Below are 26,814 nucleotides of genomic sequence, written 5' to 3'. Positions count from 1 at the left end.
GTTCTTGTGCCTGAAGGCTTTCCTTCCAAGCGTCTCAAGTCAAGCCTGAGGCCAATTTCTCTGTGTTTTGTTTTTGTGCACCTTGCTTAAGCGGTGTGGTTCCTTCTGCATGGTCAACATGGGGACCATTTCACCTGCCTCTTTCCTCCCTCACAGAGGATGAGCAAGTGTCTCCAGAGGCTTCCAGCTTCTCAGAGAGGGAGAAAAAGGAAAGCAGGAAAAGCACAGGAATACAAGTTATTTCTGTTTATTTTGTTCATTAAGTGAACAAATGAGCACATCGCTGGAAAGTACAGGGTGACTAAGAAGGAGCCCAAAGGGAAAAACCTAATGGGGGAATTTTATTAAAAGGCATAATTTACGTATCCACCCTTTGGGCTTCCCTCTCAGCTTCTTTGTGGTTCTCAAAACCCCGGGGGGTGGGAAGGGGGTTGGTGGTAGAGGGGCTGATACCAGAAAAATGAGTCCAGCAGGGTGTGCACGATGGTCTTTTCGGCTTGAGGGAAGGACCGTAGGAGTGAGACCCAGGACCTTGTGACCAGCTGATAAGAGCTCCCCACATAGGGCTGTGTTGGGGGCTGAGATGCAGAAGGTGCTTACCGCAAACCTCGACTCTTGACAGGGCTCCACGATTGGTAGCCGCTGTGGTAAGTTTGTTGGCAGAATTAGTTCAAGTGTATTCTTTTCTCTCAAAAACCCTTCTCTGGAAAGGTTCAGAAGGCACCCTTGGGGCAAAGGGGAACCCCGTCTTCCCCTTTTGTGGGACTTCCTTTTCTACCAGGTCTGTCAACCCAAGGGCGAGAGACTGGAGAGACAGATGGGTGCACAGAGTGCCAAGGCCGCATTTTGCTCCCCCTCGACCAGCAGCAGTCACCAGACGAGCTACTCCTGGTGGACCTCAAGCATCTTTTGCGGATTTGTGACGTGCTCAGCATTTGAGAGGTACCTGAAGACTATACCACAAATGTGCTCACCGTCCCCTCATGCAGGACTTTTCCTTAAAGGGTATGCCTTCCTCTCAGTTCCTTTTTCCCCTTATCCAATCTGTGCCTTCCCTGAAGGCTCTCCTGACTAGTTCCTTCCCTCCTTGTAGAGCTGCCCTCAGTCCCCCCTCGTCCCCAGCATCAGACCGTCAAAGAGAAACGGTGTAGAATCGAGACACAAGACAAGGTCTACCTTAAGAAGTCGTGTCTTCCCACGTCAACTTCTTGAGAACAATCTTTCGTATGCACAACTTCCATGCTGCTTAGTAAACGTTTAACTGTGAGCTAAGATTTCCTCCTGGCCCTGCCCATCTCCCCGTGTCCCTGCCCTGGAAGGGGTAGGTGAGAAGAACTCATGACACATTCTAGAATTTTCTCCTCCGGGTCTCCAGTCTCTGACCGGTCTCTCAATTGTCTTGAGTTCCAAATGTGACTCTTAGCTTTTACTGGCATGTTCTCTGAGAGAAATAAAATAACAGAGCCGCAGTCCTGATGTGAGGAGGAAGGAGAAAGGAGGCTTTGAGGGTCAGCAGAAATGGTGAAGGGCACGGGCTATCTTCATTTTTTTTGTCCACGGTTAACGAATGCCTGCCAATGGCAGTGAGGATGTGTAACCACGATGTCTTCTAATGATTTAGGGGTTTTCTCTTTTTAAAGTAACGGAACAGAAAAAAGAAAGATGTGAAGGGGCCAGCTAGTGGCTTCAGGAAGACATTAAGCACTTTGTATTCACTTTCTTTTCCGTCTCCAGTCAAAGTGGAGATCAACCGGCTTGTAAACTTCTCTCACTTATTCAAAGAAGCCCCCGAGCTAGTGCTTGGAGACGTGGCTTTCCCACATCCACCGCCACTTAAGATCCACGCTGTGGGGCACTCTGGTTTTGCAGTGGAACGTGGCCTGTAGCTAACCTGAGAAGGTTTCATAGGGAATGGCCTTCTCAGAAATACGTTCATGCCTCAGTGCGAGGGACTGTGGAGAAGATGAGGAAGACTAAGCGTGAAAATGTACGTGGGTACTTCAGCTGGTTAAGAGCGAGTCGCTGTAAAGTCACACTGTTAAATAACTAACGGGTTGGGTATTTCTATTTTTAGCAATATGGTTTTCTGTGTAATTAAAAAAAACGCTTTCACAAATTTCTAGAACTAAAGAATAAAGTCTAAGCGATGTCTAGATGTACGTGTGAGAGAGTAAAGGCAATTGAGGGGGGCAGAAGGAAGGAAGCTTATGAACCCTCATGAGCTGCCTTGGGGGCAGGGATGGGGGACAGGGGGTGCAGGGGGGAAGAGCAGTAGTGCAGGCTTGGAAATTGGCTGTGGCATCCAGGAGCTCAGGTTTGAATGACCAGCAGGCACACCAGAGGCGGGAGCATAGAAAGGTGAAACGGAGTCCCCCTGCCCCCGCCCCCCAGTAGAAGGATAAATGAAAGCAGCTGCCCATTCACACTCGAAATGACAAGGAAGCCTGTAGATTTTTAAACAAGAGCCTCCCCTTAAAATTCATAACCATAGAGATGCCGTCACGTGAATAGGATATTTAAATTTATATTACCAGAGTAATCTAGCCCACACTCGACCAAGAAATTAATAGAAAATGCTGTCACAGGCTGGTAACGCCTTTAGGGCCCCTGGTTCAAACACACATAAAATCTCTCTGGGAGTCCACACCCTCCACCCAGAGCGTCCAGGATTCCCCTAGGTGAAGTCCCAACTAGAGATTAATTTACAATTAAGAATTACAAAACATAAGGAAAAAAACAATCCATGGAAAATAGGAGTTAGCAACGAAAACAAAAGTCAGTATTCAAGAACTTCAGATAATAAAATTGTCAGGTAGATTATCAAATAAACATGCCTAAAATTATGAAAGTCTCAAAAGAAGTAACAAAGAACACCATAAAAGAGTAAGACACCATCGAAGAAGACCAGACTTGAGTTAAATAAAAAATCAACTCTAACTGCAGAAATTTAAAAAAAATAAATTTAAAATTTAATATGTTAAACTGAAGATTACATAACATTGAATAATTAACTAGTAGAAGAGGAGATCAATTTGAGGAATGTTCAGGATCTGCACAGAGAAATGAAGAGGGGTGACAAGTGGAGGAAGGGCTTACTGACGTGCGGTATGCAATGGGAGGGTCCAACACACATCTATCAGGTGTTCCAGAAGGAAAGAGCAGAGCAAATGGAGATCAGGCGGTAGTCCAAGAGAATAAAAGAGAATTTTCCAGAACTAATGAAAGCTGCACACCTTAGCAGGTTAAAGAATACCACATTCTCTACCAGATACAAGGCCAAATAGAAAGGGAAGATTTTAGAGGCATTTGTAGATAAAAGACCCATTGCCTACAAAGGAATGAGTATCAGATTGTCCAAAACTTTGCAAAACCAACAATAGAAGCCAGTGGACAATGGAATAATATAGTCAAAGCCCTAAGGGAAAATAACAATCCCTTTACATTACAACTAAATTATCATTTAAGAATATGGGCAAAAGAAATATTTTCAGACAAATGAAAATGAAGAGTGTTTACTGCTAACAGATTTTTGCTGTAAGAATTACTCAAGAATATACTTCAGAAGAAAATGACCCTAAAAAGCAGCAGTGAGACTTAACGATATTAGATAGATTTGAACAAATATATAATATATAAAAAAGACTAACTGGGGAGTAGAGAAACAGGGCCGAATGAAGGTACTGGTCACACCAGTATTCAAAATGGGTAGTGAACGGGCAAAGGTCAGGCATTTAGACATTTTGGGGAGAAATGTGGCAATATTGGTTAACTTCCGACTTTATTAAATCAACTATGCTTTTTAAATCAACTATGCTTATTATTAAATTATGTAAAGATAATCACGTCAGATGAGAAATTGTATGTACAACTTTTTTTTTTTTTTTTTAAAGAAAGAGAATGTGCTTGTGCAAGCAGAGGGGAGGGGAAGAATCTTAGCCTGGGGCCCAATCTTACGGACCCTGAGATCTCGACCCTGAGATCACCACTTGAGCCCCCAGGCACCCCTATATCTTTCAAACCAGTAGAGAGAACACCACTGAATACAAAGAAATGGGTCAATATTAAATAGATGCAAGAAAGAAAAAAAAAGACTCAGATGGAAAGCAGGTTAAGTATACAATACGAAATCAGATGACTGAACTAGATTCAACATAGCAGAATTCAGATAAATATAAAAATAACCCTGAATTAGAAAGACATTGTCAGTTGCATTGGATTAGAAAAATTTAACTATATGCTTTAAAAAACACATTTAGAACTTAAAGGCAAAGAAATAGTGAATTCAAAAGTATAAAAAAATAAATAAAATAAAAGTATAAACAATACCGGCGTGATACTAGCCCAAAGAAAGTGGTGTGGTTGTAATAAGAGTAGATAAAATTCTTTGAAGCAAAAAAGGAATATTGGGGGAGGGGGAAGGTCACAAAACAAAAATAAAAAGAACAATTCACTGCAAAGAAATCATTATAACTTGCTGTCACCTAAAACATAGCATCAAATCATGGGAGGCAAAAAAAAATTGATAAAATTGCAAAAATAAATGGACAATTTCATAGTCCCAGAGGGGTTTTTAACATATCTCTTTCAGGAATTGGTAGTTTCAGATGACAAAAAGTTAGGACAGATATAGACCCGTTATACAACGAGCACGCTTGATTCAAGAGACCCATGTGGGGCATCTGGGTGGTGCAGTCAGTTGCGAGTGGGACTTTCGGTCTCAGCTCAAGTCTTGATCTCAGGGTGGTGAGTTCAAGCCCCTAGCTGGGCATGGAGACTACTTAAAAAAAAAAAAAAGAGAGAGAGACACCCATGTGGAGAATGCACATTCTTTCCCAGAACACATGACACATTTACCAAAAGCCCACATATTAGGCCACAACAATTTCTTGAGAACCTACAAACAATCATACAGGCCACATTCTCAAATATCCTCAAATATCAGTAGCAACAATTAAAACCAACCTACATATTTGAGATTTTTGGAGAAAAAAATGCTCTAAATAATTCATGACTATGAACGTGTCTTAATGAGAATCTAAGAACGGATTGCTAACATTAACCAGAAAGTTCAACGAGCTTCCTAAGTATACAAAAGTAAGTTTTTCTTCACTTGTAATGGGCAACTAGAAAAATTTAGTTTAGTTTAGAAAATTTTATGTGAAAATAGCAATCCAAAATATAAAGCTACTTAGGAATCAATCTACCAAAAATGCAGAAGACTTTCATGCATGAAATTTTAAAAGTTCTCGAAGACCTAAACAAATGGAACAATAAGCAATATTGATGGATTCGTAGAATCGCTTTTTTAAAGATGTTAATTTTCTGCAATATATAATTTGAGTGTGTTCCTTTTAAAATTCAAAAGAAGCTTTTTTTTTTGAAATTCACAAGTTGATTATAATATGTATAGGGTAGAGCAAAGAACCAAGAATTCCAGACAATTATGAAGGGGAAGATCAACATTTGAGAGCTCACCCCTCTCCACCACCAAAGCAAGACTTAACTCTGGTTTAAGTAATTAGAAAATGATATTAGTACAGAGACAGACTAGAGAAACACATAGAAATTTGTATATAACAGAGATGCTATTTCAAATCAATGGGGAAATGAAGGACTTTAGCAAGCAGCACAGGAAAACTGGTTATCCATATGGAAAAAATAAGTTAAATCTCTACATCAAACCATATTGAAGTGGATTAAAGACCTGTTTACGAAAAAGCATGACTTAAAAAGTTCTGAAAGAAAATGAAGGAGGATTTTGTTATGTTCTCAGGGTAGGAAAAGATTTCTTAAACACAGCGCCAGAAGCACAAACCATAAATGAAAAGGCCCATACATTTGACTACATTAGCTTATTTTTTTAAAAAAACCCTTTTGTACATTAAAGACATCGTACACAAAGTAAAAAACACAAACCCTTGACTTGGAAAAGATATTTGGCATGCATGTAACCAAGAAAGGATTTGGCCCAGAATTTATAAACAGCTCCAATGGAAAAGGCCAAAGAATATGACCGGCAATCTTCAAAAGAGGACACCCAAGGGCTTCAAAACGTAAGCAAAGACCTTCCTCCCTCCCGTAATCAGTGTCATGTAAATTAAACAAAAAGGATCTGGTATTTCACACTCATTAGATTGGTGAAAATGGAAAAAAAAAAATCTGAGGATGCCAAGTCCCGCTGAAGAGAGCATAAATGGGCATGTGTATTTTGGAGGACAAGGTGTCATGTTTAATAAGGTGGTGGGATTGCTTGGCCCGCGGATTTGACCATGTCCATCTTCAGGCAACATTGTTTATCACAGTAGCAAATTGGAGAAAAGCTTAAATGCTCAGGTATGGGGTCAAGCAAGAGACAGATGTTTTACTAAGAATATATTGCGTACGGATGTGTTTGATATTATTATTTTCTGTACTTGCCTAAAAATTTCCTAATTAAAAAATTAGGTTGGGGAGGGTTATGGATGAAAAGCACTTACACTGTCAATTACTGTAACCGCCTCCAAGGGCAAGGGGGAAGTTTGGTAACAATTTATGTTGGCAAGAGTGTTGGGAAACAGACACCCTCATACGCTGCCGGTGAGAACACAGATTGAGAACGCCTCCGTGGAGGTAATTTTGGTGATATTTAACAAAGCTATGAATTCCTTTTGACTTAGCACAATTTCCTCTAGGTATTCACTCAAAGAAAATAAGCCATGTTAGAGCAAAGGTTTATCTTCAAGGAAGTTCATCATAGCAACCACAGCACCGTTTGGAATGTTAATAATAAAAAAGCAACCTACCACTACCAAACGTAGTCTACTAATGATAATATTAGACTGATCATGTCTCACATGATCTAATTGGTTCTAATTTATGAGGGAACTGCATGACAGAATATTCTGCAGCCATCAACATGATGCTGTGCAACTTTTTAATGATGTGGGAATTCTTGCAAAATATTAAGCTAAGTAGTATTCCATTGTATATATGGACCACAAGAACTAGGATGATCAGTAGGGGAAGAAAGGGATAAAGAAAGGGGGGGCAATCAGAAGGGGGAATGAAACATGAGAGACTGTGGACTCTGAAAAACAAACTGAGGGCCTCAGAGGGGAGGGGGGTGGGGGAATGGGATAGACCGGTGATGGGTAGTAAGGAGGGCACGTATTGCACGGTGCACTGGGTGTTATGCGAAACTAATGAATCACCGAACTTTGTATCGGAAACCGGGGATTTACTGTATGGTGACTAACATAATATAATAAAAAATCATTTAAAAAATATTAAGCTAAAAGGTAGGTTACAAAATAGTGTGTAGCGTGTACCATTACAAATACCTACGTATGCACCGAAGCTAAGACCCCGGAATGTCAACAGAAGTGACTTCTTGACGAATAGAAGGTGATTCCTATTTTCTTCCGTTGTGTTGTTTGGTTTTGGTCCTCCCCCCTCCCCTGCCCGCCCCAAACTCGTGTGTGTGTGTGTGTGTGTGTGTGTGTGTGTGTGTGTGTGTGTGTTTCGTTTTAATAGGAGAGGTTCTCCTGTGGCTGAAATAATTTCGGCAGTTGGGCCTGATAGCCCACGCCAGGAGGCAGGGAGCCGCGTACTAGACTCGCGGAGTTCCGCGGGAAGCCTAAGGAGTCTCTGGTCACAAAAGAACCTGGAGAAGAGTGAGTCCTGAGTTCCCTCTGGCGTCCCCGCCCCCGCCACCTCTCTGAGTCTGGGTTCGTCTCGGTGGAAGGAGGGGACATCCCCCACCCGGGGCAGGCCCCTCACTCCCCCTTGCGGGTAGGGTCAGCGGGGCGCCGTCACGCGCGCCCGCGCCGTTTGCAAAGCCCAAGCGCGCCGCGTCACGCGCGGGTGGCGATCGCCGCGGCCGCTCCGCCGCCGCAGCCACGCGGACTCCGGGCGCGAGGGGGCGGGAGGTAAAAGTGGCTTGTTCCGAAGCGGTGGACTTGCCGTGCACCGTCCACCTGGACCCTCAGGGCCCCTACAGAGTCTTCTGGGTCAAGGTAAGCACGGCGATGCCCGCGGTCGAGGGCTTGGCCGGCTCCTCGCTCTGCCGGTGGCAGCGGGGACCACCTCCCTCGGGCTGGCGACCCTGTGTAGCCCCGGCCCGGCCTCCGAGTCCCAGGTCTTCCCGCACGCCTCCCTCACCCTCCTATCCCGCCCCTCCCCCCCCCCGCATCTAGGTACCACGGGATTAGATTCCATTAGATTTTGTTCCCCGAGGACCCGATCCTCTTTCTGCCCCTAAAGGTAACCTGAGATGAACGATCCAAATAAGCCTCTTTGGAAGCACAGAGGCCCTCTTATTTGGATGAATTCTGGAGGCCACCTGTGGTTGTGGCCAGCAGGCCACCAAGAAAGCAGCTAGGTCCCCAGATTTCTGATTTCTGGTGTCTGGGGACTGTGATTGCCCAGAATTTGGAGGCAGGGAGGGAACTTGGAGAGGAAAGACTAAGAAATCGTCCGAGGTGATTTAGGCTTGTTTCCCAGGTGGGAGTTGTCTGTCCGCCATCCACTTTGTGGGTTCCTCTGGCCTCTCGCTGGTCCCTGCTGCTTGGCACTCAGGCAGGCAGTCCCAGAGGCCCAGCAAAGGGGGCGTCTGGGAGGGGGCCAGCGTCACTGTTAGAGAAGTGAGTTGCTCTGGGGCCTTTTTTTAAGGATGCCTCTGAACTGGAACATTTTCGGATGCTAAGACAGCTGTTGTGGCGGCTTTGCCAAGCCAAGCAATCCCTGGTCTTTTGCTCACCTCCGTTCAAGAGGTTAGGGCCACAACAGCTCCTCTCCTTTCAGCCAAGTGAATGTGATATCCTAGGCTAACTCTGCACTCTGATGGAACGTCTGACCTGAGAGGAAATCTGTGCGTTTGCTGCTTTGCACAGAGCGCAAGGTTTTTCTTCTGCCCTCCAAGAAAGATGCAGTAAGAGCCTGCACCCGGCCATTTAGCAAGGCAGCATGGGACAGTTTGCATGTGTGTGCCTCCTCTCCCAACCAGATTGTCAGTTTCCCCCCACTGTGTTGCACCATTGATTTTGTGTATTCTGCCCAGCACCCCGTGTTTGCTAATTGCGAAGGTGCTCAGTGAATTCAGGCTGGCGCTTGGTGCGTTACGTGCCCTGGCTGTGTTGCTCACACCCGGGAGCACTGTACTGTGTAGGAAGGTAGGTTTGTGATGATTTCCCCTTCATTTCCACTTTTATTCACTGTGGGATCAGAGAACGTACCTCTTGCCAAATTGTTCGTGTAGCAAAAACAATAGCACTTAAAAATATTGTAAAAACATTGTTACTTGAGTGCTCACTCTATGCCCAGCTCTGAGGTGAATATTTACCTATGTTACCTGTTTTAGTCCTTCCAGTGGGCGGAAGAGATCAGTCCTGCGACTGCTGTTCCCATTTTACAGATGAGGAAACTGAGTCTCAGGGAGTAAAGGAACCCCGCTCACTGTTACACTTCTGGATAAATGATGGGGTGGATTTGAACCAAGTGGTCTGATTCCACAGCCTGTGTTCTCAGAGGCCTATCTTAATGTCTCTGTTTTCTACCTCAGTTACTTAAGGTAAAGAAAATAAATGTGTCCTTGGTCTAGCCAGGCAGAGACTTAGTTATCTTAGAGAAGGGGGAACATGAAACCACGGTCCCCTCCCGAGAGGAATTTAAAGAAGAAAATAATATTAATATCCCCAGGGGAGTAATTAAAAAGTACTCATGAAACAAGGAGATGGGGTTTCAGACTGTAAAGTTCAAACAGTTGTCAAGGTAAATCTTCTTGCACAAGGTCATTTGGAATGATGCAGTAAACCATAGCAATTAACCTTTGGCTTCTCCTTGGATGTCAGCTGAAGACGTAACTCTATCACGTATGCGTTTGTTTATTGAACACGGTTCTTACGGATTTACCCTGAAGGCCTCTCAAAACTCTGTTAAAAAAAAAAAAGACAACAGTCTCTTGGCATTTTCTTTTTTTCTGTTGGTTCATGCAATAGGGTCATTGCAAAATCATGCCATAGTAATTTTTTTTTAAAGAGGTTAACAGTGATCAGGTCATGGTGGATAGGGAAGCTTTGTGATGCCAATAAACTATTCGGATACCTTGAAAACGAAAAGCATTGTTCCTTCAAGTGCTGTTTAACAGGTCTCGGCGTGTTCTGTAGATATTTATTCTTTTCCAGCCCAGTAATTATACTTTTGTGCTGATTGTGTTTGTACAACTAAAGTGGATAGAGTATTCTGGAAATCAGGTCAGTGGTGAAATTCTGAAATACTTGGCTTTACAGAAGATTGAGCATCTTGTCATTCTTTCCCCACACCTCTTGTAAAATGTTTCAGTGGACTGAAGAGGTGGCTGTCAAAGGAGGACTTTAAGCCTGATGACCACAGCCAGCCTCACTCGTGTCACGTCCCTCCTCATCCCTAGTGTGGCTTGTCAGATCTCTTTGCGTAGTTGTGGGCTGTGAGCTGGACGAGGGAAGCAGAGAGTCTCTTGGGGTGGGTTTGTTGTGGATTTTTTGTTCTGTTTCGGTTTATTTGTTTGTTTTTTTACCATCCACCAGATCGATTCACATTCTCACAGGACTTCTGCATACCACAATTATGGTTATAATGACTCACAATTTAAAATTCCGTGTACCACTCGTTTCTCCCACACCATAGGGCACCGTGCCACTGTCCAATTGGCACTGATTACTTGTGATTACCAAAGGACCCATGGAAACCATGTGTTTCTTATCAGGTGCCTTTTACAGAAAGAACCAAAGCAGAGGGCATCCAATTAACATTTGTAACATTACAGCGAGTTGGGAGGAAACAGTGTCCGTTTTACCCTCTGTTTCAAAGGCACAGTGAGAAGGGCCCGGAGGAGGGTTAATACAGACATGCACAGGGGGCCACAGGGGGAGCCAGGAGCGGGCAGAGGTAGCCCAACTCCTGTTCGCCCAACTCTTATTTCTCCTGGACCAGTGTCCTTCTAACTGGGATCCATCCATGGGTCCTCCTCTTACCCTTTCCTGCATGTACCTGTTAAGGCAGGGTGGGTGATTGAGAAGACATAGAAATGTGTATTCACACAGCCATTAGAATAGTAGCTAAACTTAGCCTTGGGAGTTATGAATTGACTGTGGTTGTTTAGGGAGGTATTTTGAGAAATGATGCAAGCAGACGTTGGTCCAGCACTCTCTCCCATTGGCTGCGAGCGTCTTGGATCAGAAGGCATAGTATCCCATGTCTGCCGGGAGTAAGCACATCCATTAAGGGGCTACTCCTGAGCGTCCTGCTGAGCGTAAGTGGGCTCACAGTCTCTTTAATGAAGTTGCACTAGGTGTGGAGGGCGAGGATGGTACTGGGCGGAGTGTTTGAGCACGGTGATGTTCGCTGCCAGTGGCAAGTGGTTATGTATCAGAAAGATGTCCTACCATCTAGTGGCAGGCTAGGAGCCCCGGCGGACTATGTTGATGCATAACGAAAGAGGATATATGGTGTCAACCTAGGACGACATTGCGGGGGTGAGGACACAGACGCGTCACAAGGCAAATGCCCTTTTCAGATTATTTCCAACGGAAGGGAGAAAGGGGGAAGTGAGACTGATTTTAGAGGTCAGTCTTGATTTTGTAACAGTGAGAAGAGCCCCCAGCTGTGGCAGATCGTGGGCTATCCCCTGGCCCAACGGAGCCGGCAGAGAGCAGGTTAATGGCTTGCACGAAGCGGCTTCAAAGTTCAAGGATGGTCACCACACGGCTCTTGCTGGTTCTCCATCTGTTAGGAAGCTGTCTTCCGTGCATGTTGCGAATCTCCTCTCCAGTGTAGTTGTGTTTTTTGTCTCGACTATCTTGTGTGATGAGACACCACAGAGCAAAAAGCCCTGTGAAAGCAGAATCCCCTAGAAGGGGCTGGAGTTGATGAACAGTCCGGGCAGATGTCATCTGTTCGGCCACTAACGGTGATGGACCTGTGAAGGAGCCAGTGTGCACCCCTCACTAGACTTCCTTGATTCTAGAATTTTATCTGCTGTAAGAGAGATTTAAGAGCATGTTTTTAGGAGAGAAAGGAAACATTCCTGTCTTAAACAGAGAAGCCCCAAAACATTGAAATGTGAAAACGGTGTGTGTGTTAGCATCAAAGCAAAGTCCTGCTGTCCACATTGACACCTACAGTACTTGACCTGGTTGAGTCACTTTTATGGGCTCTACCTTAGGTCAGACCATGAAGGACATGAAGTTGGTTTTCAGAGGTCTCTTGTATTTACACTTTCATTAGCCAGTATTTCTGAAGTCCTATATGTGTTCCAAGTCCTGGGCCTCGTGCTGGCCATCTTAAAATCAACAGGAAACTTTTGCCAGAGGACCATCTTGAGCAAAGGCGTGGAAAAGGATGCCACAAGCATTTCGGGGAACCAGTGATCTGGAAGGGAGAATTACACAGGAGAGGGCTGGGAGACGTTGCAAAGAAGGCTGGGAGCAAATGGTGAGGAACCTTGAATGCCCAACCATGATGGCTTGAAGTCCTTTTGGCAGCAAAGAGTCATTGAAAGTTTTTAAGCAAAGAGGATGACCTAATGACACGTATTTGTAAAGAAGAACATATTTCTTGTGCTGAAAGACACACTGACTCATCCTGGAAGATGAGTTCCGGAGGGAGGCCTTGTTCTCTCACTGTAGCAAAATCCAATCAGGTCATCTCAGCCAAGACCTCAGCACCTCTCTGAGATTTACCTTCCCTTCTTTCTCGGCCACCCATTGTGTCCCTATGGATTCGACAGATGAGTGGACAACACAGCATGTGGCCGCCTCAGAGGGGCTCTAGAAGTCTCAGCCAGCTGCAAACGGGCCATCACTGAGATTTGGGGACAGTGACACATCAGAGCAAAGTTGCCACAGTCTTGCAGGGTGCAAGAGGGTAAGGAGAAAGAAGGCAGCTGGGGGTTAAACAGAAAGAAATCAAACACTTATTTTCCATGAATAAAAGGGGGAACCTAGGTCATGTGAGAAACAGCATTATCTTAGTTCTGTATTTGGTTATGTCACCACACAAAGAAGAGGAAGTTCGGAGAAGGTCTCAGTGATGTAAGGGAAGGTCTAGCGTAGAGCAGGGCTAAAGAGAGATTCATTACCTAAAAAAGGGTTTCTTCATCTAAAATGGTTTGCATAATCTTTTCCTGGGGACTCCAGGGATGACCCCAAATTTTCTACCAAAAGCCCTAGCTCAACCCAGAGCTGGACCCAAGTACTTCCCTAGGATTTGAAGAACATTCATAAACCTACTTTGGATTTTTGTCTTTGCACTGGGGTGTAGTTGGTTAAAATCCTGCCTGGGTCATGTAATACCGGTTCCGACTTGGGAGCCCCAGGCTTATTTCTGTCGCCTGGTGTTTTGTGGAACACCAGCTAGTCTACTGCGTGTTCTTGTCCCAAATCTCCAAGAGATGGTAGATTCCGGAAGAGGGGGTAGTTGTTCAGGTTTATAGGTCCAGGTGGGGAAAACCCATGAGAAAAAGCAGGAGGCCAGCTGCCATAAGGAACTCATAATCACCTTAGACCAGACGCTCTGGGTCTGTTCTGGAGCACAAAGGTTCTGAATCAAATCAGGCCTGTGTGTCTCATTCCCTGAGGAGAGGGAAGCACGTGAGCCCGAGCGACGACTAGGACTGGTCTACAGGCTGGAGCCATGTGGAGAGAGCTCCCTCCACCCCACATTAATTTATGGGGTGGTTTGAGGTGTCCGTATCAGTGAGGACCCTTTCAGTTGCGAAGCTTTGTAATCCAGTCAAAACTTGGTTAAAGTAAAGGGGATATATTGGGTTATGTAGTTGAAATGGGAAAAACTTGAAAATTATTATTCATACTAAAGTGTTTCTTGGTGTTGGGGGTAGAATTGTGTCCCACAGAAAGATTATCTCTGGTATCTGCAAATGTGACCTTCTATGGAAATGAGGTCTTTGCAGATGTCGTCATTTTAAAGTGAGGTCATACAAGAGAGGGTGGGCCTTGATGCAATGACTGGTGTCCTCATAAGAAGAGAAAACAGAGATACAGACGTACACACACAGGGAAAACAGCATATGAAGTAGGGCAGAAACCGGAGGGATGTGTCTACAAGCCCAGGAATGACAGGGATGGCTGGCAGCACCAGAAACTTCAGGAATGAGGCATGAAATAGATTTTTCCATAGAGCCTTCAGAGAGAGCATGGCCCTGTCAGCCCCTCGCTTATGGGTTTTGGCTTCCAGAACCATAAGAAAATACATTTCTTTATTTTTTTTTAATTTTATTTTTAAAAATTTAATTCCAGGATAGCTACCATGCAGTGTTTTAGTAGTTTCTGGTGTATAATGTAACAGTTCAACAGTTCCGTACTTGACATTCATCGTGATTAGTGTGCTTGCAGCCCCCTCACCTGTTTCACCCGTCCCCCCACCCACCTCTCCTCTGGTAACCATCAGTTTGTCCTCCAGAGTTAAGTCTGTTTTTTGTTTGTCTCTTTTTTCCTTTGTTCATTCATTTCGTTTCTTAAATTCCACATATGAGTGAAATCATATGGTGTTTGTCTTTCTCTGACTTATTTCACTTATCATGGTACCCTCTAGGTCTGTGTTGTTGCAAATGGCAAGATCTCATTCTTTGTTAATGGCTGATAATATTCCATCGTGTGTGTGTGTGTGTGTGTGTGTGTGTGTGTGTGTGTGTGTGTATACATCATATCTGCTTTATTCATTCCTCTATTGATGGACGTTAGGGCTGCTTCCATAGTTTGCCTATTGTAAATATCACTGCAGTAAACATAGGGAGACCTCCATCTCTTCAAATTAGCCTTTTCAGCTCCTTTGGGCAAATACCCAGTAGTGGAATTACTAGATCATAGGGTAATTCTATTTTTAATTTCTTGAGGCACCTCCATACTGGTTTCCACAGCAGCTGCACCAGTTTGCATTCCCACCAGCCGTGCACGAGGGTTCCGAGAAAATACATTTCAGTTTTGTTATGCTGCTCAGTTTGTGGTACTTTGTTATGATGGCGCAGGAAACAAATACAGCTGCATTTCAAGGTTCATGACTATCCCCAGGGCTTGGTGACTTTCTGTCCCTCAGCTCTTCCTTTCTCCGTATTGGTTTGATCGTCAGCCTCCATCTGCGTGGCAGGGAGACAGGGGCTGGTAACTGCAGTCTTGCGGACCCTCTCAGGATCAAGTGCAAAGGAAAAGATTGCTCCTGTCTTCTAATATCTCAACAAGTACATGATTATATTTAAGCGGCTTTGACTGGGACGTGTGGCCATCAGAGCCAGTCTCTCTGGTCACAGATGTCAGGCCTGAGTTACGTTGCTTCCACGAGACCCACAAGATGCAAATGGAAGAAGATGCTTGGCGTGAATGACGAATGGGCAAATCCCAGTTCCAAAGGGTTTTGCCGCATTTATTACCATGATGCTTTGGAAAATTCAGAATGTTGTGAATATTTTGGGCACATTGTGGGTTGAAAAATGATTTCTCTTTAGAGCAGAGTTTGGGACTTCTAGAACAACTTTGCCAGGGAGGAAACAGGAAGTTATCAGCCATGAAGAATGACTGAGAGCATGGATAGAGTGGAATGCTATCTGATGTAACAACTGCTATGACCAGCATGACCCATGATAAAGCACTTTCATGTGTTTTCTCTTTTGATACTTACAATAGCTCCCTGTAGCAAGGAAGAGAGTCACAGGTGGGGAAATGAGACTCAGAGATGAGGTGCTTTACCAAAGAGAACCTAGCGCACCGACTGTGAATCTGGACTTCGGGCCTTCTATTCCAAAGCCAGTGCCCTTGTGATTAAAATTCACTCGTTCACTCAGCAAATGCTTTTTGACTAATTCCAGTGTGCCGGGAACTACTTAGAATGCTGATTGAACTGTGGGCTGGGAAAATGAGCGAGAATAGTAACACATTCAGGGTTCTCTGTGTGATGGACAGACGCTATGCCCTACGATGCACACCCATCATCACAGGTGTCTTCACACCATCCTCGTGAGATGCAATCACCCCCGTGTCCGCAGAGCAGACGGGGACTGCTGGGTCAGTTGGCCAAGAGCAGGACTAGCTGTGGTAGGACTGGGCTTTGCTTCCAGGTCTGTTCCACTCCAAAGCCTGTGCTCTTAATTACATTACCTCTGCCATACTCATAACTCATAGCAGCCATAAATTCAGCTCTGTCTGTTAGACCCAGTAAATTTCAAAGTGGAAAATCATTTTTCCAATAAAACTACACTTAGAAAAAAACGATGTTAATGCGCATACATTCTACCCTCATTATGACATCAACCTCCGAGCCAAACTATTTTGCACGTTATAAAGAGCTGTTTTTATGATGAATGGGTATTATATTGGCACTTTAATTGAGTTAGAAACCAAGGTACATGGAAGTTAGTGCATGAGAAATGCAATAAAGAAAAAGCTGTTCAATGTGATTGGAATATATCAGATTACTTTCATACCACCTTTAAGTACATCGAGTCCATACCTTTAAATACGTTTAATCAAATTGTTGCATTAAATATTTAAATGAATATAGAAGCACACACATTTTGCTCCTCAAAAAAATCTCTTCCCTTTCCTTTAGATTTCTATCACATTCTTAACAGATCTCGTGTATGATAAATTCGGATTTCAGGTTTGTGATCAAAATTCTTTCTTTGCAACAGGCATGGAACTCTTGCTCTCTTATATTCAATATGGTAATCTAGAAGGTGAGCATGTATTTGGATAAAATTATTTAAATGACTAACATAATATAATAAAAAACATTAAAATAAAAAATTATTTAAACAAAAAAATAACTTTCCACAATAATAGGGTTTTTGACTGAAATATCAGTACAATTTCAAACATATTAATTATTTATTTGGTTTCTTTTATTCTAGTTCAAATTTGTCCATCATTAAAATAAACACTTAATTCACATGCCCTTAAAATTAATACTTGTATTTGCTTGCTTTAGTATTCAGCAAATTAAAGAGTTTATTTAATTTGGGGCTTATAGTTTCCTTAAGGTCAAATCTCCATTTTAGAGAAAGAATATGTTACTTAAATTATTTAGTCACATCGAGGGCCTTGAGACAAATCACATGTCCCTCGGCTTTCTGAAAATGAGATGTCCTGTATTTTACCCTTCTCTAATCCAATCAAAAATACAGAATTGTCAGCGTAAGAGTTAGTGCACAGAGCATGGATTTTTAAAACATAATTGGGATGAGTGTTTTGCGGAATTAATTTCCCCAAATCGTGTTGTGGTTTAGTGCACTACAATATTAGCTTTGTAAAGGACGCATTAAATAGTCCCCATCAATTATGCGTGGCTGTGAATGAATCCAAGGGTTCCTTTTGTTATAAATTACTATTTCCTAAAATGCTTTTGCAGAGAGGCAATGAAACCCTTTCGGATTTGGAATGTTTAAAGAGCCGTTCTTTGCCAGTGGCTGATTTTGAGCCAGCGCAAATGTTTATAAGAACTCATAAAACAAAGAAAGGTTGAGGATGGCCCACTTGCTGGTTGCTTCGTTTCCCTCTTTCTGGAATTCTCCTTTGGTTCATGAACGGTGCTGCTTTTTCCACAGCGGACTCAGTGATAGCTGCTTGGCCACAGAACTGAAGTTAATGATTTGAACTTTCGCATAAAAAGTCTCTTGGTACTGCCGGTACCCCCTTGCCTTTTGAGCATGCAACGTTAACGTAAAATCGATGACTATTTTTGCAGCTGTAGGCAAGTCCCAGAATCCCCAGATGGAGTCACATGAGAAGATATCTCTTGGAATGGCATCAAGAAGGGAGACTAGGCATTGTGTGTCCCCACGGCTGGAAGCTAGAGGGAGTGTTCTGAAATATTTCCAGGTGCATGTGTGAATTCACAGAAGGTTCCTTTTGCTATAGTCAGTCATCAGGCAAAGACCACTGCTTGTGACTTTGGCAAGAGTTCCCAAGTTCAGCCAGGAGTTCGCTCAGGCCATTGGAAACTGGCCCCACAAGACTTGAGATGTTTTGCCATGATCCCATGGATGGCTGTGATGAGTCAGGAAATCAAAATTCTGCAGGTTGCTTCAGGGTTCTTTGTTTTGCCTTTCCCCTGCTTCTTCCTTCTGTCTTTCTCATGATCTCACTCTGCCTTTGTTTTGCCTTTTGAAAATAACTAGAGGCCCACGGGAGGTTTTGCCACAGGCCTGTGGAAATCTGGCCATTGAATAACGCCTTCGCTGTTGTTACTGCTGATTTTTAAAGTGAATTCTGCAGATAGGCAGAAGGCCCCCGCCGGCCCGTTCTGATCACCGGCACACCCTGGCTTCAGCCCGTTCGGCGCCCGACGGGATAGTAGGGCCACCTTTCTGTAAATAATCACAGTAGTTTATGTTTCCAGCACCTCCGGAGGGGGCTGTGGTTTTGATCTTGACTTTCAGATGGATCTTTCTGAGTTGAGAAAGGGATCACTGGATGGGACCAGAGGCCCCCAAGGAGGAAACCGGTGATTAATAATCTCAAAATGATTGTTGCAATCAGGTTTCCATCCTCTCAGATGCAGGATTTCTAGCAGGACAAGGTCTGGTGAAACCTATTAGAAATAAATCTGAGTTGACTCGTTTGGAGGTTAATTCAGAAAGGAAAGGCAGGAGGAGACATCATCGTGCAGGCAGCAGAGACTGGGCTGCAACCCTTCAAACTGGCCTCATGGAGATGTGAGGGTGGCTCTCGGGACACGTGGTCCCTGGAGGGCCCTGGGAACCCGCCCATCAAAAGCTCAGGTAGGAGGGAGCCCCTTGGCTGGGCACGGAGGAGGGGCAGGCGTGAGCACACGATGAGGCTGCACTTTGTGGTTTAATTAGGCTTGGAAAGGGAAAAACTGGGCTAAATTAGATGCATTCTAGAATCAGTTGTACGGCGTTAGCACCCCCCCCGAAGTTTCCTTGGGCGCTCTTTGTATTTTGCTTTACTTTTGAACACCGGAAGGCACCAGTCTGTAGTGGTGAACACCTTGATTAGGAAGGACCCTTTCCACCCAAGAAGAACCGTCCAGAAGTGGGATTTACTTTCGGAGACTGTGGCTGAGAAAAGCCATTTGTCTCAGCGGTGTTTGCCGGCCGAGGATGGAGCCGGGCTTCCTGCAGGAGCGGGGAACCTGCCACCAGATGTCTCTGCAGCCCGCCCGGCGGAGTCCGGCGGAGTGTGGATGAGCCCCAGCTTCCGCTGACCTGTAGCTGCAGCCCCTTGCTCCGCACAGGAAGCACAAGCCGCCCAGTGTGTGTGTAGTGTGTGGTGTGTAGTGTGTGTGTAAGTGGAGTATGTGCATAGTGTGTGCAGTGTGTGTGGTGTGTGTGTAGTGTGTGTGTGCGGCATACGTGCAGTGTGTGGTATGTGTGCAGCGTGCGTGCAGTGTGTGATATGTGTGCAGCATACGTGCAGTGTGTGGTGGGTGTAGTGTGTACACACAGCGTGCGTGCAGTGTGTGATATGTGTGCAGCGTGTGTGCAGTGTGTAGTGTGTGTGCACAGTGTGTGTGCAGTGTGTGATGAATGCACAGCTTGCGTCGTGCGTGTTCCTCCCTGGGCGTGCCGGCTCCCTTGGCCCCTGACTCGCGCACTGGTCCCCTGGCGGGCGGGAGAGGTGCTGCCGGCCCCCAGCACGGACTAGACGCGGGGAAGGGCTGGTGAAGGCAGGGCCGTGAGAGCTGCTGACCACCGTCTCCCCGGGAGGGGCTCGTTGGTGCTGTCTCATCGCTGGGGACAGGCAGGGCGTGCCCCTGAGGCCCAGGCTCCTGCAGGTCCCTGGCTGCCGCCGAGCGCAGAGAACAGTGACTTGCCTTCCCGTGTGTGTAAATCAGTGTTAGAAGCCGGAAAACTTTTCTGTGGAGGACTGGCGGGCAAGCCACTTGGGCAAACTAAAAATCTGTCTGGGGGAATGGGATGGTTTGTCTCATCTTTAAAGTCGTACATGCCAAGACCCCACCAATGTGACCAAAAAGATAGTTGGGGGAGAGAGACCCAGCCTGATTAGTGGGGCTGGATCTGGCCTCTCCTGCAGTCCCGCTGCTCTGTGCAAAGATCGAGGCTCTCCGTGTCCTTGCACGTGCGTCTTGGTGTGAGCGGCACATGATTGGATGCACAGAGTTCGCACACGGCGCCACCGTCACTGCTTCCTGCCATGCTGGAGAGTCAGAGCCGTACATGCGGTGACATCATGCGCGGCCCCGCCCATGACACAGTTTTGGCAGGACACGGTGTCCATTTATCAGAGACATGGCTTACGCAGCTCCGGGCTTTCCGCTGAGTCGTCTGGCCGCGGTGTTCAGTTTAGGAACATTTCCAGATAAAGGGCCGAGACACAAAACTAGGAGTCGTTCCGTGGGTGAGTTGGTATCTGAAGAAAACAAGAGAACATTTGATACAGAACTATCAGCCACAAAAGATGACTCAAAGTGATTCATGCCCTTCCTCTCGTCACCCTCGTCAACGCTCTGTCCTTGCGGAGGCTGGAAGCTGGGCTGCACCGAATCATAAAGTGTAGGCCTGAGCCTATTCCAGAAAAGATAGAGCCGGAAAGAATGTTCATAGATTTTTCTCCTCCTCCCCCGAAGGTCACCCATGCATAATATTTTGTTTTAAAAAGACTAGTGAGGATGGCAGAACCTTGATGGTGGGGGGACGTGGCGGGCAGTGTTTGCAGCCTCCGTCAGGACATGACGCAGGGTGATTCTTCTTCAACAGCTGACGGAGCGGGGCGAGGAGAGGCTGGGGGTGCCCCAGGAGGGTCTGCAGGACCACCGGCAGAGGGAGGACTCCTTCGAGGCCCCTGGTGGACGGCTGCACCTGAAGATCCAAAACGCTAGCGGCTGCCACTCGGGGACATACAGGTGCACCGTGGAGGAGCTGGACGGGCAGAGAAACCAAAGCGGCACCGTGACCTTGAAAGTGACAGGTGAGGTGACCTGCTGCACCTGTCTCCTCCTTGCAACATGCGTGTGCTCTTGCAGTAGGGCCCCAAAGCCCAACCCCTCAGCTGGAGTCTAACTGGGAGCTTTGCATCATGGCTGTGGCTGAAAGCTAAATTCTCCTACAAGAATGTCATAACTTTTTCTGCTCTTTCTCTCCTTCCCTCCTTTCCTCCCTCCCTCCCTCCCTTCCTTCCCTCTTCTTCCTTCCTTCCTTCCTTCCTTCCTTCCTTCCTTCCTTCCTTCCTAACAAAGACAGATCTACCCAGTCAGACAGATGCCACATGTAGCCAGACCACGAATCCGGGTGTCGTTTATTCCTGCAGGAGTCCTTTGAAGCAAAGGGGAGGAACCCAAGACTGATTTTTGGAGGACAGAGAAACTGTGTAGTCCCGAATGCGTCAGGCTCCTGTGGGCTAGTCCGCTCATTTGGGCCTTTCTAACCTGGCCTAAGGGGGCTGTGTCATGTTGCCACGTTTTTACCACGAGAACAGCGTTTCCCTCCCATTTGAGCTGATGACATTGCCCAATACCTCAAAGAGGGCCGCGGAAAGAGGACACAGCGAGAAAACAATGCCCCAGTGACAGAACACACAGTTTTGCTCTATGCAGTAATACCAAGAATTGAGCTCTACGATGAGGACTTTCTCTTTGGATTTTTTCCCATACTTCTCCTTTATGGAGCTTAAAATATGCCTTGCCTTTGACTTTTGCCCAACCTTGTTAGTGGTGCAGGCTTGAAATGACAAACATGCTGTTCTCATAGAGTTTCCCGATTCTTGTACCATAACGACTTTTTCCTTTTATTGGGAATCCGAAAGCAATTTGACTTAAGAGAATATCCCTTTTTTCACAAGAACGGGGTCTCCATATAGGGCTTAGTGTTTGGATTTGGTTCATTGTTACACACACACACACACACACACACACACACACACACACGTACCCCTTGTGCCCTTCTCATCTCGAACCTCTTGTGCTGCTTTGTTTGTCTTCCTGCACTTACTGCACCTGACCAGACACCCTCTTGTGTTGGTCTCCCCGGTGGCTGGCTCGCGAGAGGCTGTGTGTGAGAATTCACGCTCACACGAGTGCCGGAGGGAGAGCAGAGAGACGAGGCCTGTCATGCGGGAGCGGAGCCGAGAGACACAGAGAACAGCTGCTCTCCTCTCCTCCCCCCCCCCCCCCTCCTCTCTTCCCCTCCCCTCCGTTCCCCTCCCCTCCCCTTCTCTCCCCTCCCCTCTCCTCCCCTTCTCTCCACTCCCCTCTCCTCTCCTTTCTTCTCCTGAAAGCCATGTTGCCTGCAAGTTAGCTGGTTTGACACCAGAGTCACTTGGACCTGGCTCAGTTAGGGGCAGTGCTGCTCGTTACTGTGTGACCTTGGGCAAATCACTATACTCTCATCTCTAAAATGGGGGCGATCGCCTCTCCAGCACACGCTTGTGGTGACAGTTGAAGGGGATATTGCACTAAAATGCTTCGTCCCGCGCCTGGGATACACTGAGTGCCAGATCAAGGTTAGGAACCATTAGGACAATGGCTCTCCACGTTTCTTTCTTTGAGTCACAGACCCTGGCGAGAACCCATCCCTATAGCTACTCGTGAGATGTTCAATCCAGCCTCAGGGCTTTCCAGCTATCTCTAGGCCCATTCCCGGCCCCAGGGGAAGGCCTCCCCAATCATCTGCACTCCACCTGCGCCTGCCTGGACCTTCTGGGAGGTTCCGCACATGTGGGATGTCATGTCTGAGTGAGGAGAGGTCGTCCTTTCCATGTCTCCTGCTGGGCTGAAGGCCTGGCTCCTCCTGCCTTTGCATCCCCCAGTGCTGCAGCCACAGCCTTTGGCGGCCCCCGGGGGAGCCCCTTAGCCCACCTTGGCTGCCAGCCTTGGCANTCAGCCTTGGCGGAGGAGCTTTCGTGATTCCATAGAGACACGCTGACATCTGCAATACTGGCCGGGCAGCTCGCCTGCCTGGTTCCTTCAGCCCCGGTCCTCCTGAGGGCAGAACACCTAGCATTCTCCACAGCCCCGCCGAAGCTAGGTCACATGCACAGATCACAAATGGCATGTCATCTGGTGTGAGGACATCAGAAAAGCCAGGAAAGGCCCGGCCTCTGAAATGGAGGCAGATGGGCAATGGGGTCAGTCTGGCCCGGACACCTGGCTCTGCCCCCTGCCTTACTCCCTCTGCCTCTCTGCACCCCGACCCCTTCATCTGTAAGATGGGGAAACGCACCCCCGCCTCCAAAGATCGATTGAGATGCCGTGTGTCAGGCCCGTAGCACACGGCCAGGCACAGGTGCGCGTGAGTTCCAGCTGCCACCGTCACCACTGTTGCTGCTGTCGCTCGTGCTCTTCTTCCTGATGGTACAGTCGTGAGGTTAGGAGTGGGAGACAGGCAGGACTCAAAACAAGCTGGCGCAGAGCATCCTTAGCTTTTTATCGTGGTCGGAAAGCCTGTTAAACGGCTTCATATTTTACTCATTTTTTTTAAGGATGCCCTAAGGAGCGCAAAGAAGAGACTTTTCAGAAATACAGAGCCGAGATCGTACTGCTGTTGGCGCTGGTCGTCTTCTACTTAACACTCATTATTTTCACTTGTGTAAGTATCTTTTTAAAAAACACCTATTGTGATGAAAAGATCACCCGGGGCACCGATCCGAATATATTTTGTAGACAGTGTGAATCCTTTAATGGTGGCGAGAGAAGTTCTTCTCTGAACCCTGCACTTGCTCAGGCGCCCGCACTGTGAGATCCTTGCGGGAAGCGCCCAGCTTGTTAGTGGTTTCAAGCAGAGTAAGGTGTGCAAGAGAGGTTTGGGAAGATCCTGGTGGGGACAGTGGTGGAGAGTGCAGTACCAACTTCCCAACGTCCTGGGGCCAAGGCACCACTCTTGCCATAGGCTAGTGGGCCCGCGCAGCCATGGGGGTAGACCGGTGTCCTCCTGACCTTGAACTGTTTCTTCCTGGCGGGTTCTCCTCTTACAGTTACGAACTTCCACTCCTTGACAATGAACCCTGAGAAGCCAGGGTAGTGGGGCATAGAGGCAGTGCCCCCCCGTGGAAGATGGCTGGCCAGTGCTTACGTGTCCTTGACATGCCCTTGAACTGTTGGTAGCAGGCTCTCCAGCTTCAAGACCCTGAGCCTCTTTTCCGCTTGGCCACACACCCGGATTGACCAAAGTTGTTGGGGAGCAAGGCCAGCTCTGGGCCTGACCCACTAGGAAGGGCTCCGTCCCATATGTCTCAATAGCATCAGGAAGGACTGGCTACTTAGGGGCCAGGATAGAGCTCCCCCAAGAGCTATCCTGGAGCCAGTTCCTGTCACTCACTGGCCCCCCTCTATTCACTTTCCTGGCCTCTCTGGCCATGGACTCATCTCTTGGGTGCTATCTTGGACATCAGTCAATCCAAAGACTCTAGTACGGCCTGTACTGTGTACAGGCATTAAGCTAGGCGCTGGTTGGGGACATAAAAAGGTTACAAGACATAGCTTCGACCCTCAAGGAGCTTGCGATTTGGTCATTAGAGTTATTTGCACACAAGATAGTTAGAATTGCTGGAGAGCAAATTTTAAAACTGAGTGACTTTAGTTTCTTGTTAGCAAATGCCTGTCTCTATGGGCACTGATTTTCCGTGTAGATAACTAACAGGAGGGGCTTGAAATGGCCCCAGTCCACAGTCAGGTCATCTGGTGGTCAGTTTGGAGTTGCCAGTGAAAGAGTGTGAGCCCACTGGTAGACTGAGCGAGGCCTCCAGCATGAGCTGTCCAGCCAACTCTTAGGGAACGATGCATTTTCCCGATTACTCATTTCTCAACTTACCTCTTTTATTTTTTCAGAAGTTTGCACAACAACAGAGTATTTTTCCAGATTTTTCTAAGCCTGTCATGGAACGAGCTTTTCTCCCAGTCACCTCTCCACATAAACATTTGGAGCCAGTGACTCTTCACAAGACAGAACTGGTATGAGCAGGATTTCTGCAGGTTGTGTTTCCTAACATCGAAGAAGGTTCAGTGGTATGCCTGTACGTCCCATAGGACAAGAGAAGAATGAGCCCCACACCGAAGAAAGCATCCTTCCTGTGAAGTCCTTCTGAAACCCCTGACAGCGGGTCCCAGCCCCCTTTTTTGTGAGCAGGACTTGGGAAGCCATTACATGACCACGTAGCATGGGGACCCCTACGGGGAGGGCCTAGTGCCGCTGCTCCACGGCTACCTTCTTCGCATTTTTCTCAGCTATCTGGTCAACCCCTTGGAAATCTTTTCAGTCATATACAAGCTATGGTGAGATGCAGTTGGAAAAGGGTCTTGGGAAATACGGATGCCCGGAGCCGGCCCTGTGATAGACTCTCGAGGACCGCTGTCCTCTGCACATCTGGAAAACATCCCTTTGAATGTGCTGTGTTTTCTTATACTAGCCCAGATGGTTTCTGTCTGGGAGAAATCGACAGGCCAAACTGTGAGACAGTGGGGAATATTTAGCAAATAATTTCCCACTGTGAAGGCTCTGCTATTATTAAAAGGAGTACTGTGTGTACGAAGAAATAACAAGTCGAAGAACTGTTCCGCAATGGGGACTTTTCATCTGGGAAGGACACCCATAAAGAAGCAATAAAGAAAGTGCCACGTTTATTTTTATACCCATAGACGCCTGGCAAAGAAGGATTTGTCTTTTGTTCTCCTTTTGAAATCTACATCCATAGTCAGGTGTCAGGGCTCATGGACGTGGCCTCAGTATGGAGATTGAGTGAGAGGTCAGAGAGCATGACCGCATGACAGCCAGCTAGGTGATGACCTGCTGGAATGCTGGCCCAGTCATGCAGTCCAGCTTCGAGCCCCAGTCGTCCCACTACCTGGCTCTAGGATCTTGAACAGGGTCCTCGTGATTTCTACGTTCTCAGTTGTAAACCGAAAGGTGTTGTCTGAGTTGATTGCAATAATGTATGTGAAAATGCTTTGGAAAAGCATAAAGCACTATAAAAATTTGAAGCTCCGTTGGGTCATTATCCTTATTATTACAGTGGTGTTTTGGGCATGAGAGAATGCCTTTCATTCTTCATGTTTTCCATCATTCCAAACAAAGAAGGCCGCAAATAAGACTTTTCCATCATTTACTATGAGTTCTTTTGGGGAAGTGAGGAAGCCAGGTCAGTGACCCAGCAGCCAAAAGTACTCCAAGATATGGACACACAAAAACCACTGGGCCATGGGGAGAAAGGAGTCCACAAAATGTCACATTGACATTTTGCCAGTTGTTGGATTTCTCTTATCAAACTTGGCCCTTTCCCAGCTTGCTTTCCAAAGGGATTTTATCCCATTAGTAGTGTGTGTGTTGCCCACACTGATATTAGGGAGTCAGAGGGGAGCCAGGGTAATTCAGTGTTCCTCAGGCTTTGTCATACCCTTCATGCCATGAAGTGACTGCATGTGAATAGGGAATGTTTTTCTTTTTTAGATTTAAAACTACTCCTCAAACTTTGGGATCAGTGCTAGGACGTCTGTAAACTAGTTTGAGAATCAGAACCCAAGATAAAATTCTGGAGATGTAACATTGGCTGAGCCCTTCCTCTGAGAGAGGGGGCATTTATGGCCAGTGGACCTCTACGGAACAGCACCCCCGTCGTTCCCAAGGATGCCCTGACTCCATCCTTGAGTTGACCTGCCACCAGGAAGTCCATGATCAACTGACCACATGCGTGACCACTGGTCAGGGGTGAGGGATGGAAAGAAGGAGAGTCTTGACTTCAGAAGGATATGAACAGTCAGGGTCTCTGCACCTTGTTTCCTAGGGTTTCACTCAAGATTCGCAGATAGGTCCATTACCCTCAAAATGGTAAGAACAGTCTAGTACAAGTGGCTATAATAGTTGTAAAAGTATCATAGCTGAAT

At 46.5% G+C, this 26,814-nt stretch overlaps 1 protein-coding gene across 1 annotated transcript in view; it reads left to right on the top strand.

The window, feature by feature from the left end:
* The window catches only part of CD83 (CD83 molecule), a 29,180-nt gene extending 3,266 nt beyond the window's left edge, over positions 1-25,914 (top strand). Inside the window, exons 3-6 of the mRNA XM_034660194.1 lie at positions 7,775-7,994; positions 20,702-20,912; positions 23,421-23,527; positions 24,766-25,914. Of these exons, the coding sequence (XP_034516085.1) occupies positions 7,775-7,994; positions 20,702-20,912; positions 23,421-23,527; positions 24,766-24,894 (667 nt within the window). The 3' untranslated portion in view covers positions 24,895-25,914. The remainder of the gene's footprint in view (positions 1-7,774; positions 7,995-20,701; positions 20,913-23,420; positions 23,528-24,765) is intronic.
* The last annotated feature ends 900 nt before the right edge of the window (positions 25,915-26,814 follow it).

Source organism: Ailuropoda melanoleuca, chromosome 5 (genome assembly GCF_002007445.2).
Source record: "Ailuropoda melanoleuca isolate Jingjing chromosome 5, ASM200744v2, whole genome shotgun sequence".
NCBI lineage: Eukaryota > Metazoa > Chordata > Mammalia > Carnivora > Ursidae > Ailuropoda > Ailuropoda melanoleuca.
The sequence above is the reverse complement of the archived record's forward strand: the minus strand, read 5'-3'. Positions and strand labels throughout refer to the sequence as shown.